Source organism: Culex pipiens, chromosome 2 (genome assembly GCF_016801865.2).
Source record: "Culex pipiens pallens isolate TS chromosome 2, TS_CPP_V2, whole genome shotgun sequence".
NCBI lineage: Eukaryota > Metazoa > Arthropoda > Insecta > Diptera > Culicidae > Culex > Culex pipiens.
The window spans coordinates 209,069,762-209,089,481 of record NC_068938.1 but is presented as its reverse complement, the minus strand read 5'-3'; the positions used below and the strand labels follow the sequence as shown (position 1 = coordinate 209,089,481).

Below are 19,720 nucleotides of genomic sequence, written 5' to 3'. Positions count from 1 at the left end.
TCACCCTAAAATCTCGAGAATTTTATGTTCAAAAATGGATGTGTGTATGTATACAAAAACACAAAATCAAAAAAAAACTGTATAAAAGAATACATAGTTTCATGACAAAATACGTTTGAATTTGTAGAAAACTTTTAAAATGAAGCGTCTAATTTAATATAAAAGGCCAAGCTACCGTGGCCATGGGTTACGGTAGGTGATGGGTTCGATTCCTGTCTGGCTCGGCAAAGTCAGATCCCTTAAAAGAGTTGTTTAGAAATAGTGGAGTATTACCGCAACTTTATCTTTCGGTATCGAAAAATGGACCTCGGATTCACTATCAAATACCAAAAATATTTCTTAGAACAAAGTTTCACGCTAATCGAAGAGAGATCGGGGAAACTTTTTCCAATTTTCCAAATATTACCTTCCTATTACAATTTTGGCCTACATATTTTAAAGAGGAAAATTAGGAAACAATTCCGCGCCCCAAATTTAAATTTAAACAAAACGAAATATAAATGGAAACCATTTCCCACCTCGCCTAACCCTCATCAATTGCTCTCATGCACGCTTACGTGTAAATTTCATTCATAACTGCAATCCCACCAGATTATATCTGTTGACAAATCGTTTCCCAATAAAACTATATTTAGTGCTCTAAATTAGGACCATTTGCCCACCAGCATTATTCCGCTATATGTACGTTCCATTTAATTAGCCCCAGTTCAAAATTAGTTCGTGTGACAAATTATGAAATCGATTAAAATTGGAATTTCCATTGAAACGCCACCAACCAGAGCAAATAATCGAAATCGTGAGGGGTAGATTTCAAAACTGCGATAACTGCCCTTTCCTTTCCATTCTGGCGTGCAAAGGGTGACAATTTCGATGAACTTGAACTTTAGTTTTAAACAAGCGGATTACGCGTGCACGTGTTGGACCAGTTTCAGATAAAGCTTGTTTGCGACACTCTATTAGGTACAATTTAAATTTTCCCATGAAATTATTATCAGAAAGCAAAGCGCGCTTGGCAGCGCTCCCAAGGTCAACCGTTTTCATGGTGGTGCATCGTGTGAGATATTTTTTCGAGGTTCGAAAATCTTGGCTGGCGCCACTCCACCGAGACAAGCCGCATTTTGCCGGAAATTGTCTCCGAGATAAGTTCACCAGAAAACAGCATCATCCTCTTTGGCCAAGGAACCATAAAGTTGCCCGTCTCGTGTCCTTTTGCGTAGGAGGATGAGCATCGTTTAACGTAATAAATTACAAGCCCTCTTCTCTCGATCCTTTGAGTTGTGTGTGCTCTGGCATCCTTGCACTATATGTGCTGCTGCCGCTGCTCATGCTACTCTAAGAGGATGCTACTCATGCCAAAGTGGCTTTCTGGCAAGGAAAAAGAACCTGCTAGTTTATGTCCTTTTTGCTGGTTTGCCCTCAGCAGAGGCAGTCTTTTCGACAAATCCCTAAACTTGACCGCAAAGAAAAACACAAAAAATGAAAATGGTATAATAATTATAAATTCATGCACACATCCTTCGCCACAACTATCAGCATCAGCGTGTAACCAGATATGTTTTGGCTCGAAGGATCTGTTTTTGCCATTTTGACCTTTCCCTGGGCCTGGGGTTGGTGCCGGGTCCTTCGTCTTTCCTCGAACCATTATCTGCGTTTATGCTCACGTCATCGTCACCAAAGTCGTTACACGTTTTATCTTTCTTTTTTCGGAGATTCAGAGATAAGCAGACATTAATTATTGTTAATTATTACCATCTAAAATTGTATATGGCATTTTTTATTTTGAATTGGAATTGCGAAAAAGATAGTATGTATAAACTGCTTAAATAAAGCAAACTAAATTGAAACTTTCAAAGAAAAAAATAACAAAAGGTAGAACAAAACACATTATATATCATTACAGTGACGCTACTGTCAATGATTTGGATATCATGAAAAAAATATAAAAAAATCTAGTTTTCTTTAAGTTTTTCCTGTTCCGTATTTTTTCAATCTGTGATAAAAAAACAACAAACAACAAACAACAAACAACAAACAACAAACAACAAACAACAAACAACAAACAACAAACAACAAACAACAAACAACAAACAACAAACAACAAACAACAAACAACAAACAACAAACAACAAACAACAAACAACAAACAACAAACAACAAACAACAAACAACAAACAACAAACAACAAACAACAAACAACAAACAACAAACAACAAACAACAAACAACAAACAACAAACAACAAACAACAAACAACAAACAACAAACAACAAACAACAAACAACAAACAACAAACAACAAACAACAAACAACAAACAACAAACAACAAACAACAAACAACAAACAACAAACAACAAACAACAAACAACAAACAACAAACAACAAACAACAAACAACAAACAACAAACAACAAACAACAAACAACAAACAACAAACAACAAACAACAAACAACAAACAACAAACAACAAACAACAAACAACAAACAACAAACAACAAACAACAAACAACAAACAACAAACAACAAACAACAAACAACAAACAACAAACAACAAACAACAAACAACAAACAACAAACAACAAACAACAAACAACAAACAACAAACAACAAACAACAAACAACAAACAACAAACAACAAACAACAAACAACAAACAACAAACAACAAACAACAAACAACAAACAACAAACAACAAACAACAAACAACAAACAACAAACAACAAACAACAAACAACAAACAACAAACAACAAACAACAAACAACAAACAACAAACAACAAACAACAAACAACAAACAACAAACAACAAACAACAAACAACAAACAACAAACAACAAACAACAAACAACAAACAACAAACAACAAACAACAAACAACAAACAACAAACAACAAACAACAAACAACAAACAACAAACAACAAACAACAAACAACAAACAACAAACAACAAACAACAAACAACAAACAACAAACAACAAACAACAAACAACAAACAACAAACAACAAACAACAAACAACAAACAACAAACAACAAACAACAAACAACAAACAACAAACAACAAACAACAAACAACAAACAACAAACAACAAACAACAATTCTGTTAATACCGTTTTGTCATTTGTGAATTTAATGTCTTTGATGACTTTGATAGCCGGGTTGACTTTGATAGGTTTGCGATTTTTCCGCCAAATGAAGAGTACAATTAAAATACGTATGGTTTAGAAACATACTGACCGTGGTAGAGAAGTGTTCAAAGTACCCCAAGAAGAACTTTTCTTAAAATTTTGACAAGTTTAAAAAGTTAGTTTACTATAGTTAAGAAAATGTTGATGAAAGTCATTATTTTAAACTTCTCAAAATGTCATGATTTTACATGATTTTTAATCGGAAAATGGAATGCATTTTCGGATTTTTTGGACAATTTTCCACTAGGAGAAGGTTAAAAAAATTGTAAATAATAAATAATATGTGTTTTTAAAACACATTAAAAAAAAATCTCAAAATTTATATGCAATTTCAGTTGAACAAATTTCATGTAAAATGTGAAAACTTGTGATTCGTGCTTTGAATTCAGTATAAAATGCAATATAAATCGATAATTTTATAAACAAAACTAGTTTTAACAAATTTCAGGCAAAATTCCGCCTTTTAACAATTTTACCTAAAATTTATATGTATTTTGCTAAAAAGCTTATACATTTAGTTAACTAAATATAAACATTGATTTTTTTTTCTCAAAAACTATATCAGCTTCTTTAGTGATGGTACTTTAGGGTGTAATATGGTTGTATGGAAAAAAATAAAGTTGTCCAAATTTAGTGAGCACAACACTTTTTCAGTTCCTTTTAGGGTCCTAAACAACTCCCCAAAGTTTGGGACCGATTGATTAAGTCCTCACTTTGCGCGAAGCGATTCAATTTTCCATATAAATTTCATGGAGAAAACCATTTTTTTGGAATTTGATATTTATTAAAACCACGTATCATGCTATATCCAAACCAGACTCATTTTCGGATGCTCTGGAATGTGCTCTACAACTTTCCTGAAGAGAGTATGGTGCTAGCTTGCCCCTAAAAAAAGATACAGCGTGTCAAAACTCGTCTAAAACGTGTTTTTTGCTCGAAAATCACGTTTAGACGAGTTTTGAGGGCTCTATATCTTCTTTCAGGAGCAAGTTAGCACCATACTCTCTTCGGCAAAGTTGTAGGGCACCTTCCAAAGCATCCGAATATGAGTCCGGTTTTGATATGGCATGAAACGTCGAATTGTTAAATATCAAAATCCTAAAAAATGGTTTTCCCCATACAAATTTATATGGAAAATTGAATCGCTTTGCGCAAAGTGAGGACTAAACCAATCGGTCCCAAACTTTGGGGAGTTGTTTAGGACCCCAAAAGGAACTTAAAAAGTGCTGTGCTGGAAAATCGATTTTGATATTACACACTAATGTATACGTGAAGGTGGGTCTGTGAGGTCAAATTAATAAGTTCATTTTTCGAGTGATTTTATAGCCTTTCCTCAGTAAAATTCAATTCAATTCGGTTTTATTTGTGAATAATCAATTTACAATGAGTTCATTTAGGTACACAACAGAGTTTTGGTGTTCCTTTCAGCTGTGATTTACATCGTAATTCAATCGAAAAAAATATTACTTATAACTATGGAATAGACAAGAGTAAGAAAAAGTTTTCAAAAAACTTACAGAAAGTGCAATGGGAAAAGGATAGATAGAGAGAAAGCTTAAAACTAGATCACAGACAAAAATAATATCAATTATAGATGTGCTTGATCATCAGCTCTCCGAGGGCCAGAAATTGCTCCGCCTTGTTACGGCAGCTCCGAAACCGCGTCATCATCTCCCCCGCGAGAGCAAAGAACTCCGGCAGGGTAAAGAGATCTTCCCCGGTGACTCCTTGCTGGGCCGCATCGCCGCTACCGGCAGCGACCACGCTGGCAAACGAACGCCCCCATCCAGGAGGGATCGCTGGGTTGTCCGCTGGAACCGTACGCTGCCCAGCTGCAGGAACGGCTGCGCTCGTACTTCGCTGAGGAGAGTGGGACGCTGCTGCTTTCTTCTTCCTCTTTTCCTGCTCCTCGAGGTAAGCCTTGCGCGCGACGCATCCGCGGTAGTTACCGGTATGGTTGCCGTCACAGTTCGCGCACTTTACGCGGGGCTTAGTCTGTTCTGCATTTTTCCCCAAGTCCGCCTTACGTGGCAGTGCGCACGCCTCCGAGAGGTGTGACTCACCGCACTTCACGCAGCGGGGCCGGAGGTTGCAGTTCCGCGAGCCGTGGCCGAATTTCTGGCAACGGTGGCATTGCGCTACGTCTGTCGGGTTCTTGGTGTAAAACCGCCAGTTTACCCAAAAACCGTCCAGTGTCTTAGTCCGCCGCAGATCTTGGATCTTGACGGTGCCGCGGTCGAAGTACAACAGGTACAGGGTGTGTGTACCTGTGACTGTTGTCTTTCGCGAGAGCACTTTTATCTCCCGTGGCTTTATTCCGGCGTTCGAGAGGTGTCGCTTCAGGTCGGCGATCGGACGGTCTTGGTAACCCTGCAAGACGACCTTAACAGGGGGCTTCTCTGGGTCGTATGTGTAGAAGTTGAAGTTGCTACGCTTCAGTTCTTCAAGCACCAGGTCGAAATCTTTTCTGTTCAGTGTGATCACTTGCACTGCCGACTTACCGATTTTCAGACAATATCCGAGGCCTTCCAGCAACTCGTCAACATCGTCCGCCAACGTGTCCAAAACAAAAATTGGAGGTGGTCTTCGTTCCGTTGGAGAATTGTTCTTTTTTGACGTCGGCACTTTTTTCCGTGCACGACCATCATCGTCGTCGTCGTCGTCGGTAATGCTGCTACCGTCAGAGTTGTTATTTTCTTCGTCGTCGCTCAGCATCTGGAACTCGTTCCTGATGGGGATGTTGGCGGATGTTGATGTGCCACTGGTCGTGGCACCGGAAGTACCGGAACGGGTTCGCACTGGTGATCTTGGGACATATCCGGGATGTAGTAACTTTTTGTCGATGCCTTCAGCGCTGACGCTCCCCTGCGCGATGGCGGCCGACACGGCGCTGGTTTGTTTACCTTTTTGCACACGGCCGGTAGACGAACTTCGCGGGTTTTTCGAGGCCGCACTCGAACTGCCACGGCCACGGCCGGCCTTTGGCATGCTGCAGGAGCAAACTCGCGGCTAATCACGGTAAACTACGGCGAAAAAAATCGAAAAAACGATGGAGCACTGAGCACTTGACTGCTGCTTGCTCTCGTGCGTACACGGAGGTGTTCCTCAGTAAAACGAGGAAGGCAAAACTATTCATTTTATAGGATTATTTAAATACTCTCATAGGGTCATGATTATCCCAATAAAAAAGATTTCGAATCGGAAAAATTAATGAATTTTCGGACTCTTTGGAGAATTTTCCACTGAGAAAAGATTAAATTTGTTGCTAAATAATATAATGCAAACAAACAAATTTCATATAAAATGTGAAAACTTTTGATTCGTGCTTCGTATTCAGATTTAAGGGCAATATAAATCGATATTTCTAACTTTTCTGGGTTTCTAACTATTCATCAATTTTACTCAATATAATATTTAAAAAAATGAACTAATTTTTAAGAGTCTGGATTTTTTTCAATTTTAAGCAACTTCCACCAAAAATATTGAAATTTTGGTAAGATTTTGTGATGAATCACTAAATAATTTCTAAATAAAGCATGACATTTCTAGAGGATCAAATAAAATTAATTTGTAAAACTACAACGTCTGTTAATCTATGCTTAAATCTGCATGCCTTAAGGGATTTCTCTCTGGATTTGGTTCCAAAATACGCCTACGCCTCCGTGGCGAAAATCTTATTTAAGGTTCTTCCGGGAACGCCAAGAGACACCAATTATTTTTCATTGTTTGTTGTTACGTGTGCGCATACGTAACTATTTACGACTTTCGCTGACATGGCTAAATCTATTTTGGTTTTTCGTTGTCGGTGCCCAGGAGGTCGAACTTTTGCTGAATGACTTTTGCAGATGTTGCCACGTGGTGACATCCTACTTTTTTGTTTGTTCTCTTTGTTGTGCCATCGCATGCTTTGGTTTCCTTGGGAAAGTGAAACAACACACGGTGGACCATCTGTGGAGGCTATGAGTAGCACTTTATTTTGGTTATATTGTAATGTAATGTCCTCGCGAGAGCACCTGACACATGGGAATCTGTTATGTTTTGCTGTTTTTTTTGAGCATTGATTTTATTAGATAATTGAACTACCACACTTTAATTATTTTTGAATGATCAGAAGCATAATAAGTTTTGAAGATCCTCAAAATTCAAACAAACTTATCTCAGTAAGATTTGTTTACCCATTTACCTGAGTGTGTGATCCAATGTGAATAATAAAGCAAACACTACTATCTCTCCGACTTGAGGAAATACCTCAAACATTTGCAACAGACTGAATCACCCAATCCGAGTGACAGTCAGGGTGTGGTCTCTTAGTCCTAATCTCTTGGAGCAACAGTGGCAAATGTGGCAATTGCAGAGATAACAAAGATGATTGGTGACGTGGTCATCGTCATCATCCTCATGGGTGATCCAAAAATAGATCTCGGAAGGATAACCGTTCCGACAAATGCATCCGACTGTATCCAATCAGTGCCTTCCAAGAAGGCTTACTTAGTCCCATTATGGCCCATAAACGGTACACGACTTCAGCACAGGACACCACCCTTGACCACAACTTTTCTCCCTCGGTTACGGACATTTTGCCAACAATTTTTGCCTTCAATTGTACGGCTGCAAGATGGCATAATAATGCTCCTCCGAGGCATATTGTCCCAGGTCAAACCGAGACCTTCCGTGGGTTCAGTCAGTCTCTGTACATAGTTGGGACTTTTTCCTCCATTGAGACATTCTCCGGGGGCAATTATCCCATTCTGAGGCCCAGCCTCCCTCTCTGCCAACAAGCCAGGCATGAAATTTTCCTTTTGTTACAATAAACGCTGCTGGTGAACGAAGGTAAAATTTAGTTAAAAACCATTAAAAGGCCTTGCCTGCCGAAAAAAGGACACCGGCCACCGGGCTGGTTGGCTGGCTGGCATATGGCAAATGGGACCAGGTTGCAAATAACGAGGCGCTCACCCACGCGATCTGGGCGCAATTGACAGCCCAGTCTGGCAATGGGAAGGAAAAAAGGATCCGAAACTTTGAAAAGGACACACGTACAAAGAGTGAAGCCGAAAGGTCCATTTGTCAGGATTTGTTCCCGTTGGCAAGGGATTGACTCATTGTCGGAAAATTAAATCAAATTAAAGGCATGCCAATTCAGCTGCCGGCTGCCGACCCTCGTTAATTGTTTTTATTGGGTACTACACGGTTTCGATCACTCAAAGTCGAAGTGGATTGATTTTTTTTGGGAAAAGTTATTTCTATTTTAAGATTTTGCCAACTTTTCCTGGCAATAATTATTCCGGATTTTGAACAGAATTTTGTTTCAATAAAAAAGGATGCTGCCAGTGTCAGACTAGTTTTTGCCTTCCTCACCTTACTGAGGAAAGGCTATAAAATCACTCGAAAAATGAACTTATTAATTTGACCTCGTAGACCCACCTTCACGTATACATATCGACTCAGAATCATGTTCTGAGCAAATGTCTGTGTGGATGTGTTTAGGTGGGTGGACAAAAAAAATGTCACTTGGAAGAAAACCTAGCATGTTATACATTTTCAAAAAGGTATTAAAAAGACCTTTCCAATGAGCCCAAAACATTGAAGATCTGACAACCCTATCAAAAGTTATTAGCACTTAAGTGTTATTTATACACTTTTTGGAGGCCGGATCTCAGATATTTCAATGAAAATGATGTCCGGGTCCATCATGCGACCTGTCGTTAGTTAGATAATCGAAAGACCTTCCAAATGAGCCTAGAACATCAAGGAGTTGACAACCCTATCAAAAGTTATTAGCACTTAAGTGTTATTTATACACTTTTTGGAGGCTCTCCCACCCTTCAAAGTTGGCCTGAATAATCGGAAGGCAAAATTTTTTTTTGTCGAATACATCAAAATTTTAATGAAAATTAAAGTTTAATCAACCGAAAACCAGTTAAAATGCATTTTCCTGCGTTTATAATCATATTTAGCTTGTTTGAACTCCTTTGAGAACATTTTAAATTTTCTCGAAATACCAATGCACAGCCTACTAAAAGTTTTTTATTGCGAAAAAAAAATCCGTCAATACATCGATATTTTAAAACCAAAGACCAACTGGACGCGTGTAAAATGCATTTTAAAACACTGTTTTCATCCAAATGTTGAAACCTAGGCTTATAATTTCAATTTCTATATTTTTTTTATTCCCCCCCCCTCCCTCGACTTTGGTCAGAGCCTGGGGACATAAACTTGAAAAAATATTTTCAACGGCCTAAGCTTTTAAAAATTAATATTTAACCCCTTTCCGCCAAAATTGAAAAATTGAATTGGTAAAGTTGATGTCAGTAAACGCCTCAGTTTCGTCAAGGCATGATAGGTTTGGGCTCCCTAAAAACGCTCCAATTGACAGAATTAAATTTTAGTGAATTCTCTGCCAACAAATAAAATTATAAATTTTGAAACAAATTCTATGGAATTATCTTAAGCAGCCATGCGCACCCTCGTTTAACATTATTCCATAGGTTTTATACCCAAATTTACAATTTTATTTATTTGCAAAGCATTCACTAAAATTCAATTCCGTTGATTGGTGCGTGTTCAGAGAGCCCAAATCTATCATACCTTGACAAAACTGAGGCGTTTACTGATATCAACTTTGAAAATGTCGAGTTGTGTCGTGCAAGAAGAATCAGTTTAAAAGCGTTTAATAGTGTTCAAAAATTATAATTTGTAGTAAATGTTTATGGAGCACTTGTGCTACCATGGTGTTCAAGGGATAATTATGAAAAAATGGAAGACTGATTGTGGAATGATGTTTATTTTACTCGAATTTAAATCATCTTTGTTGTGCTATGAGAAGTATGACAAAATAAAACCATTAAAAAACTATTTAAAGGACTTCATCGTTTTTTAAAAAAACCTGCTTCAAATATTTGAAATCATGTAGTTGTTTTGAGAAGCTAGATTTTCATGGAAAAATGTTGTTGTTCTATTTTATTTATTTCTGGCAGCTTTAACGGTACACATCAACCATTGCTTTTGCACCCAGATTTCTGTTACAGACATTTTTGTATCTTCAAAACTACGAGTACTATCGATATGATTTATTATTCATCCCCTAAATTACTGTCTTCAATGTTATTTACATCAAAGTTAAACTATTTTTACAATTAGATTATTGCATGATTGGGTCCATAAGTTTGACAATTTTGGACTAAGAAGACAACAACTTCCCTGGTTGCTGTGCACCCTTAACAAAGTTTTAATCAAAAGTTAGTTTTGATTCCTCAAAACTAAGTTTAAAAGATAGAAAGTCTTCTCAACCAAAAATACCTGAGATCTTGTTTATTTATTGTACAATTTAAAAGATATCTTATAAAAATAAAAACAAAATAAATATTTTTGAAGTTGTTTGATTTTGTACATGCATTCAAGCAAATAATTGATCCTTACACTTATTTGAACAATTAAACTAGCTTTCTTATACACTTTTAAATAACAATAAATATCAGAACCAAAATTAGAACATTTTTTTCCCTGGAATTCCCGGGAAATCGGTTCAAAAATTTCCCATTTCCATGGATTTTGTAATTTATGTAACGAAGAAAACTTTCATCTTTACCCAGCTTGGGATGTGCTTTGAAAATTTCACAGAAAATGACTTAAAACAACTTTTTTTTTTAAATTTATAAGATTTGTGTGAGATTTGTGTTTTGTTAGGAATTGATTGTACTTAATGTCGAGAAGAAATAACAAATCTAGATTTGTTATAAATTTGAAAAAGTCTTATCGAAAAAAGTATATTAATTAGGTTGAACGTGTTTTTTTATATTTTCCATGAAACATTTTTATAACGAAAGGCATACAAAATATAAATATAGGTCAAATTACATTCTAAATTTAGAAAATTCTTAAAAAATGTAAGACAAAATGTAACATTTTAAAGTTATTTAATTGTATTAAGCATTGGAGCAATTCTGCACCAAAACCTGAAATGGATTTTACTAATATTTTTTAAGTCTTTTCCTATGACAAAAGAAGCCATTTTGTGTTATAGTAGACTCCATAAAATTTTAACAGCTGTCGTTCCGATCGGTTTGGTGTCTTTGAAAAAGTTGTAGGTTTTAATGAGGACTATTCAGAAAAGCGGTATGCTGTTTTTTTTTTAGATTTTTCAATTAGCTTTTTTTTACAAAAATTCAAATTCCAAAATACATATTTTTTATATGTTTACGGAAACAAAATACCACAAAGTGTGAGCCGTTGAAAAGAATTGTCAAAAATGTTGCCGATCAGAATTACAAAATTTCACAAATTTTCAATTTTTATCATTGAAAATGAGATAGTTTGGGTAAATTAACTGAGGATATAAGTTATAACATAGGAAAAAAATGATAAACAGCTGTTAAAATTTAGCAATATTAATGTTTTTACTTTTAATTTAAAATATTTTTTTGATCTGTGCTCCCAATTTTCAAAATCTTTAAATAGTTTTAAGGTGCCTCGTTAGATCAAAACTGGAAAAATAATCGTTATACATTGTATTGTTAGTAACAAATTGAACAATATTTCTACAGTCAGTTGACTGATGACGACATTGTTGCTTCTCTTCCAACTCACACACTCCACTCAGCACAGAAGATAAAAGATTCGTTCGTGAGAGCACCCACACACATTGACGGCTGAACCGAATTATCTCGGGATGAGCCAGCGTGTGGACCACTTTTCCGTTTTATCATTCAAACGTGTCGTCATGCATTCTTCGTTAAGGCAGGTCTAGCGTCGTGAGTGAGCGATAAAAGTTCTCCTGCTCATTCGTCACATACATACTGAATGAGATGGGTTTTTTATCAGTCACAAATTTCCCAAGTGGCTAAAGTTTGCCTCGTTCCAATTAATTGTCTTTCCGTGAGAGAGCTGTTGTTTGCTTTCCAATTGCTCACCCAAGCTGGGCTGAGCTTTCTGGGAAATGGATTAGTGAGTTCTCACGATTTGAAGCAAATTTCAGCGAATTCTATCGAATTTTCCAAGACTCTTCATTGATTCAGAAATAGCCTCACCTCTGTTTTTCATTCATGAACATTCCTGAACGTGTGACGATCAGAGTGTCGTTAACATCCCGGTGGAATTTCGTCTCTTTTATCTCGTTCGTTTCAGGGCCACTTTGGAATCTGAGCCGGCGCGATATTTTTTTCGTCACCATCATCATGAGATGACTCAATGTGTGATAAGTTTCACGCTAATATTAGCGTGTCGGGATTGTGAAAGCTCCCCCACATGGGGCGAATCACGTGAAATTGTCGAGCTCTAATTTTCACCATTAACACCCGAAAGTTTTGTGTAAAATGTGCCTTCATCTTGAAATCTTGACAAATTGAATGGAACGATGAGCTTTTTGCTGCTTGATAATGAAGGTTTGAGATTGAAGTCTTTAATCGTTAGAGGTAAACTTTTTATACTATTTATGATTTGAATCACCACACATTTTAAAAACCAGTTATCGAGCTGATTTCCATGAATCCATCCATGAAAATTCTATTTTTTTTATTCTATGTATCCGTCATAGGTTTATAATTAAAACAAATTATAAAGGAATAGTCGGAGACTTTACTTTATAATTATGCATCGCGCATAGCATAATTTACCAATTTTTTTTTGAAAATTATGCTTAAGTTGGTAGATCTTACTTTTGACTACAGTCCAGACACGAATATCCTAGGGTTTGTATGGGAATCATGGACAGATTATTTTTTCGTGTTTCGTTATTTTCTTACTTTTGTTGTCATATTCAAGTTCTGCAGCCCTATTTGGCCCTCATCTTGGATTAAAAAAAATTCGAAAAAGAGGTGTTTTTCAATCATTTGCTGCCTGAAATGGTAATGAGATAAAAATTTGGTGTCAACGGGGCTTTAGGTAAAATTAGACGCCCGATTTCACAGAAAAAAACGTTACTTAATCCACCTTAAGGTGGTTGGTGCCTTCCTCGCATTCATGTTGTATTTTAGGTGGTATTTACAAATTAATTCAAGAGTTTTTTTTTCATTTGTTTTTTCTAATTATTGATTTTACTTGAACAGCAATTTTCAATTCTTTTTTTACCAACTCTTCAAAATACAGGTGAAAAGTCTCATGAGTTATATATTTCAGTAAAAAGTTCGTGTAAATCTTTGTCGAGACAAAATGATGCAGCAACATAATTAATACAGATTTTTTTCCAGAAGAGACGCAGACACTGCTTAAGCGATATGGCAACCGGGCGATACGCATGCAAGGGGGTGTGGCTGCCAATCCCCCGCGTGGTCAACAAAACAAAAAGACTCGGCCTTTGAGGTTATGCAAAAATCACCCTTTTTTGTAGCAACAAAAAAACTTTTTCTTGGCATAACTTTAAAAGTACTTCACTAAACAGAATAAAATTTAATAGGGTCTTAGGGGACCCCAAAACGAACAGAAAAAGGCGGATCCGGCCAAAATCGGTACAGCCAGTTCTGAGATAATCGTGTGGAAAAAAATCATGTCTACACACATCCCCACAGACATTTGTTCAGAATTTGATTCTGAGTCGATAGGTATACGTGAAGGTATATCTAGGAGTCGTATTTAAGAAGTTCATTTTTCGAGTGATTTTATAGCCTTGCCTCAGTGAGGAAGGCAAAAAATGATGGTAATATTCATCAGGAAATTGTGACAGATTTTGTGGTTAATAAAATGATGAATTTTACCCCAGAAAATGATGAATTTTCATGAGTTTTTGATGAATATTCATCAGGTTCACATTTTTACACATTTTTATGGAATATTACTCAAAAAAAGAGGTAATATTCAGAATACCAAATTTTCAACATTCCAAAATTCAACTTTTTTTTTCTGTTGATGGCGTACTCATTACGAAAAAAAAACGTATATTTTATCGAAAAAAAAACATTTTTAAAAGTTGTAAAAACTCTGCCATTTTCCGTTACTAGGCTGTAAAAAATTTGGAACGTTTCATTTTATGGGAAATTAAATGTATTTTTTGAATCTACATTGACCCAGAAGGGTCATTTTTTGATTTAGAACACAATTTTTCATTTTAAAATTTCGTGTTTTCTCTAACTTTGCCGTGTTATTTTTTAGAGTGTAACAATGTTCTACAAAGTTGTAGAGCAGACAACTACACAAATTTCGATATTTAAACATAAGGGGTTTGCTTATAAACATCACGAGTTATCGCGATTTTACGAAAAAAATGTTTTGAAAAAGTTACTTTTTGCGTTTCTCTTTGTTTTGTCGTGCAAATTTCACGGGGACCTTAATTTCAAAACACCAAATTTCACAGAATATTAAAATAACTATCAAAATCTTATGAAAAACTTACAGAAACCACTTTTAGCTTTATTAATTAACTTATTAATATTAATTTAATGTTCTTTTAAAATTATATGTTTCCAATTTCAAATTAAATAACGATTCAATTGTTATTACGGCTAATAAAAATATTGCTCAATAAGTTAGTTTTCTAAATAAAATTGATAAAATATTTTTAAAAATATCAAGTAAATAGCAATCAATTTTCTCAATTTTTTAATCTATTTTGTTTTTTGCTACTCCGTTAAATCATTGACTTAAAAAAAATATCACAATATACTTGTTCATTCAAATTCAACAAGTTTCGGTTGAAAAAGACAGAATATATAAAACAATTGCAAGAATTTTTTTCTTTTACTGATTTTTGTTAACATGATTTGAGTTTTCGCAGCATTCATTTCTTAGTAAATGTTCTATCAATTCCATGTTAATGTAGGTTTTGCTAGCAATTTTTCAAATGGTCCACATCACATTTTTCAATTCAAAACTAATAAAATTTCTAATCTAATCTAATCTAACCCTAGCGCAGCCAGTCTTTCGAGGGCATCCTGGAAAATGCCTTAGGTTGATTAACGCCTAGCATCCTCTTGTCATTATTAACAATTGCAGTGCCCCAATTCAATAAATTGCTTTGAAACATCACGAACGTTAAAGCGGCCAGGCCAACTGCGTAAAGTTAACCGCAAAGATGATTCGTTGAATTGGATTGAATTTGAACACGAATGCTCAAACAACAATACAGTTCTGAATCTGCTGGGGAGGAAGAAACGTGGGGATCCCCCGCTCACGTTCCTGTTTGTTTAGGCAATTAATCGTTGGGAGCCACCATGCTAAGAAGTTTTGGTGCTCCGGGACCCTCGAGGATGGGACATCGTATTTTCACAAATGCCCTGGACACTATTTGCCGCGGTTATAGCGCCACAACTCGCTCTCAATTGAAAACCAATAAAATTTACATAAAAAGTCTTTTATGAATGACAAATTGATTTTGTTATTATTTTAAAGAATTGATTTGAAAAAATTTATAAATTTCACGGGATTTCGCGGAAATTTTCAAATTTCACGAATTTCAAGCTGTCCGCAAAATCCTGAAAATTCACTAACCCTAGCCATGATCAACGACGACCAACATTTCTCGATTTCGTATAAATTTTCATCTATCAATGAAATAAATTTGAACACGTTTGGTTGTGTCTTCGCCGAGATATTGCTATTTGAAATTGGAAGTTTACAAAAAAAAAAAAAAAAACGGGTGCCACGATATTTCAACACTGCGACCAAATCGACTCAAAATTTTTGTGAAGGTTCGTTACACTAGTTCCATGTGCATGACGAAGTCCGATTTTCAAAAAGTTTATTTAAAAAAATAAAAATATTTTTGTGTTTTTGGTATAAAAATCATCAGTTTTTGATTTTTGAATTATTTTAAAAAGCAAAATTTCAAAATCGGACTTCGTCATGCAAACGGGATATGTCTTAGGAGCAGGGATGCCACATGATTTTTTAAAATGTCTGTGAAAAAGTCTGTGTATGTCTGTGTCTTTGTCTTAAATTCAAATAAATCAATTTACAGTCATAGAAATCTATCAAAAATTGTGTTTTTAAGCATTTGAAGACTAAAAAAATAAGTTTCAATTGATATTTTAACAAAATAACAATTTAATGAAGTTTTTAAAAAGTCTGTGCACCTCAAAAAATGTCTGACACGAGCTCAAATGTCTGTGAAACACAGACAAATCTGTGTATCTGGCATCCCTGCTTAGGAGTCTTCACCTTAAATTTCAGCCATCTTGGTCCATCCCATCTCCAGATATCGTGGCACCCGTAAATTAACTCGGTGCTTAGAGAAAAACGCACACAAAGTTTGACACTTCGTTTTGCGCATGGCAAAACTTTGAGGTTAAATCGTCTCTTGCTCAGTTTAATCATGAAATATCATCATGAAACTTTCAGGAGTGTTTGAAATCATAATTTTAGTGGATTTAATAAATTTTCTGTAATATGAAATTTTGTGATTTTCTACATGTATATAACCCCTTAAATTGAACATGATGAATTAGAATAAGCCGGGATCTGTGGTGTAGATTTGTCTGATCACGCCTTCCGTCGGACGGGAAGTAAATGTTGGCCCCGGACTAACCAAGAGGTTAGGTCGTTAGCTCAAGCCAGGTGTAGGAGTCGTCTCGGTGGAGTCACTGGTAGGCAGATGGACTCACAATCCATAGGTCGTCAGTTCGAATCCCGGGGTAGATGGAAGCTAAGGTGTAAAAAGAGGTTTGCAAATCGCCTCAGCAATCAAGCCTTCGGACACCTAGTTTTGAGTAGGAATCTCGCAATCGAGAACGCCAAGGCAATGCTGTAGAGCGAATAATTTGATTTTTTGAATTAGAATAAAATACTAAATGTTGAAATAGAAAAACATAAATTAGTAGGGGATTTTTTTACTATGGTGTTCGAGAATGACTCCTTGGACAAATCTAGAGTAAATGTCTAAAGAGGAGGGATACGGGACCCCAAGCTCCCCTTCCTAGTACCACCAGTGAATGCATTATACATCAATACACAAAATAGACTCTCGATAATAGTTTTTATGTAAATTTAGGGAAAATAAAAACGTTCTAAGAAAAGAACATAGAACAAGCTTTTCTTTAGGAGACAATTTTCTAAAATGGACCTCTGAAAAATAAACTAGAGTTTTATTTGAAAAGGACCTATAAACTGAACAAATCAACTTAAATTATACGAATATCAGAAAAAAATGGATTAAAACAAACAGAATGAAAATACACACTGTTCCACAATTTGGCCCCACTGCTCTCCCCATTTCGTCACAGTCACAAAACCGGGAGAAACAACAATGTCGTCATCATCCACATGTTTCGTCTATTTTTGCTCGCGGGCAGCTGGAAATTTGCAAACATCTCTCATATTCTCTCGCCAATCAGCCCCAGCAGCCGGCTTCGACTGACTCTGCTCCACTGCTCTCCAACTAAAAGCTCCACTCGTATACTCTGGTGGAGCAGAGCAAGCAGCTGGCTGTATCGGCATCTGTCCCGTTGTCTCCAGTACTTGCGCACATGTCGTGTGGAGAAGGCGGTTTCCCCCGTTGAAAACCGAACGCTCGACACACTAGGTGGAAATAGAACGACGCGATTGATTTTTTTTTTCGTTTTTTGAGAATTAGCGCGCGTGATTCGTGGAAATTGATCAGGGCTTGAAGTTTTCGGAGGTGGGAAAGTTAAGGTGAAAAGGTGGAGGCATATTTGTTCAAGTTTTGTCAATTTAGCAAGGAAAGTTCAAGGTGATTACAAAGAAGAAAGAAGAAAAAGTGCGAATCAAGTGTGGCGATGATCGATAACCTGGAGTCGAAGATAACGTTCGAGATACCAAACAGTCTGGATTTCGACAAGCTGATCCGTGCCGGCGGTCAGAACTACTCCTCGTTTTGGCAGAATCTGCACCACCAGCAGGACCTGGCGGCCAGAGCTGCCGGAATGGGCTCGCTAGGAATGCCCGGCACCGACTACAATGCCACCGTCGCTGCGGCGGCCGATTTCAACCTGTTGAACAGTCTGCAGAGCTTTGCCAGCCGGAGCAGTAGCAGTAGCGGAGGTGGTGGAGTCCTGCTCGGGGACGGAAGTGAACAGCTGCTGGATCCCACGTACGAGCGCTTCATCGGCGATGTCTGGGTTGGCATAGTGCTCACCCTGATGATTCTTTCCTCGATATTTTGCATGTGTTCCTGCTTTCTGTACCACAAGTTTCGCCAGTGGCAACGAAGTGGTGAGTACCGCGGCGGGGATGTCGGTGTGATGGCCTTGAGTTGTCTCTCGCACACACTCTCTCTTTGGTATAGGGTCCTTTCCTTCTATTGACAGGTTGTATGGTGGGATATTGGAGGGATTTGGGGCTTGCGACAGCATCTCGCGTTGTGGTTGGGTGATACTGGGCTTTGTATGGTTTTGCACGTAACCACAGTAACAGTATAATACTAGTGGAAGTGGGATTTGCAAGACATCAAAAGCAAATTTCTACTCATCAACCACTTGTTGTGGGACGGTATGAACGCATTTGCTTGGCGGTGTAAACAAATCAAATTATTCGCTCTACAGCATTGCCTTGGCGTTCTCGATTGCGAGATTCCTACTCGAAACTAGGTGTCCGAAGGCTTGATTTGTTGAGGCAATTGCAAACCTCTTTTTACACCTAAGCTTCCATCCACCCCGGGATTCGATCCGACGACATATGGATTGTGAGTCCATCTGCCTACCAACGATTCCGTTTTTCAAAAATATTTAGACTGGGCCGAATGTTGTTTTTCCCAAAGTTTGTATAGAGAACTAGGGTGGTTCGTCACTGTTGCATACAACCCAAAAATTGTATGCAATATGTGAGAGTAGTGAACAGCACTATTTCTCCATACAAACTTTGGAGAAAAACCAATCGGCCCTGTCTAAATATTTTTGAAAAATTCAAAGTGCACATGATTCTGGAGACCCCAATCTTCATGCTTCCCCTCGAGTTGTTATTCAAAGGGCGCTCAACCAATTTCAATAATGCTTGAGATTGTTTATATCACATCCTGTTGATGATAAAGACTCAAACACAATAGAAAAAAGATCTTTAGTTAAATATTGGAAAAGCATGTATTTCATCAGGTACCTATTGTTGACATTTCAGAACCTTGACGTTCGAACACAGCTTCTTAAAAAGAGAAATTTTCTAGATCTTCGCAAATTTTTTTGCAATTTTTAAATATATATTTTTTGATTTGTTGCAATCTAAACAAAAACTACCCATTTCTTTATTTCACTTTTTTTTTCACGAATAGTTGGATTCGTTACCGTTATTTCGATAATTCTATCGGCGATAAGAATATCTTATTTTAAAAATCTTCTTAAATAGATTAATTCAACCATAACATGTTACATTTTCAATGCTTTAACTAAGAACATATTTTTTGAAAAATTTAGTAAGTTTAAATATGTACTCCAAATTGTTCATAACATACCGTATTTTTTAAAAAGTACTCAAATTTTCATTATTTGCACTATTGGTATTAAACGAAACGAAATTTTGCATGCTTTTTCACATTATTAGTTTTTTTCTGAAAATATTAAAATTTTCACAAATTACCGTATTTTTTTCGAAAATACTCAAATTTTCGAAATATGAAATGTGAGTACGAACGAAGCAAAATTTGGTTTGCTTTTCTACAATAATATAGTTTTT

At 36.6% G+C, this 19,720-nt stretch overlaps 2 protein-coding genes across 2 annotated transcripts in view; both read left to right on the top strand.

The window, feature by feature from the left end:
- LOC120421577 (cathepsin B-like) overlaps positions 1–19,720 on the top strand; it is a 400,102-nt gene that overhangs the window by 323,515 nt on the left and 56,867 nt on the right. The window lies entirely within an intron of this gene.
- LOC120421560 (protein commissureless 2 homolog) overlaps positions 17,543–19,720 on the top strand; it is a 58,438-nt gene continuing 56,260 nt past the window's right edge. The window contains exon 1 of the mRNA XM_039584787.2: positions 17,543–18,271. Coding sequence (XP_039440721.1) covers positions 17,836–18,271 — 436 coding nt within the window. The 5' untranslated portion in view covers positions 17,543–17,835. The remainder of the gene's footprint in view (positions 18,272–19,720) is intronic.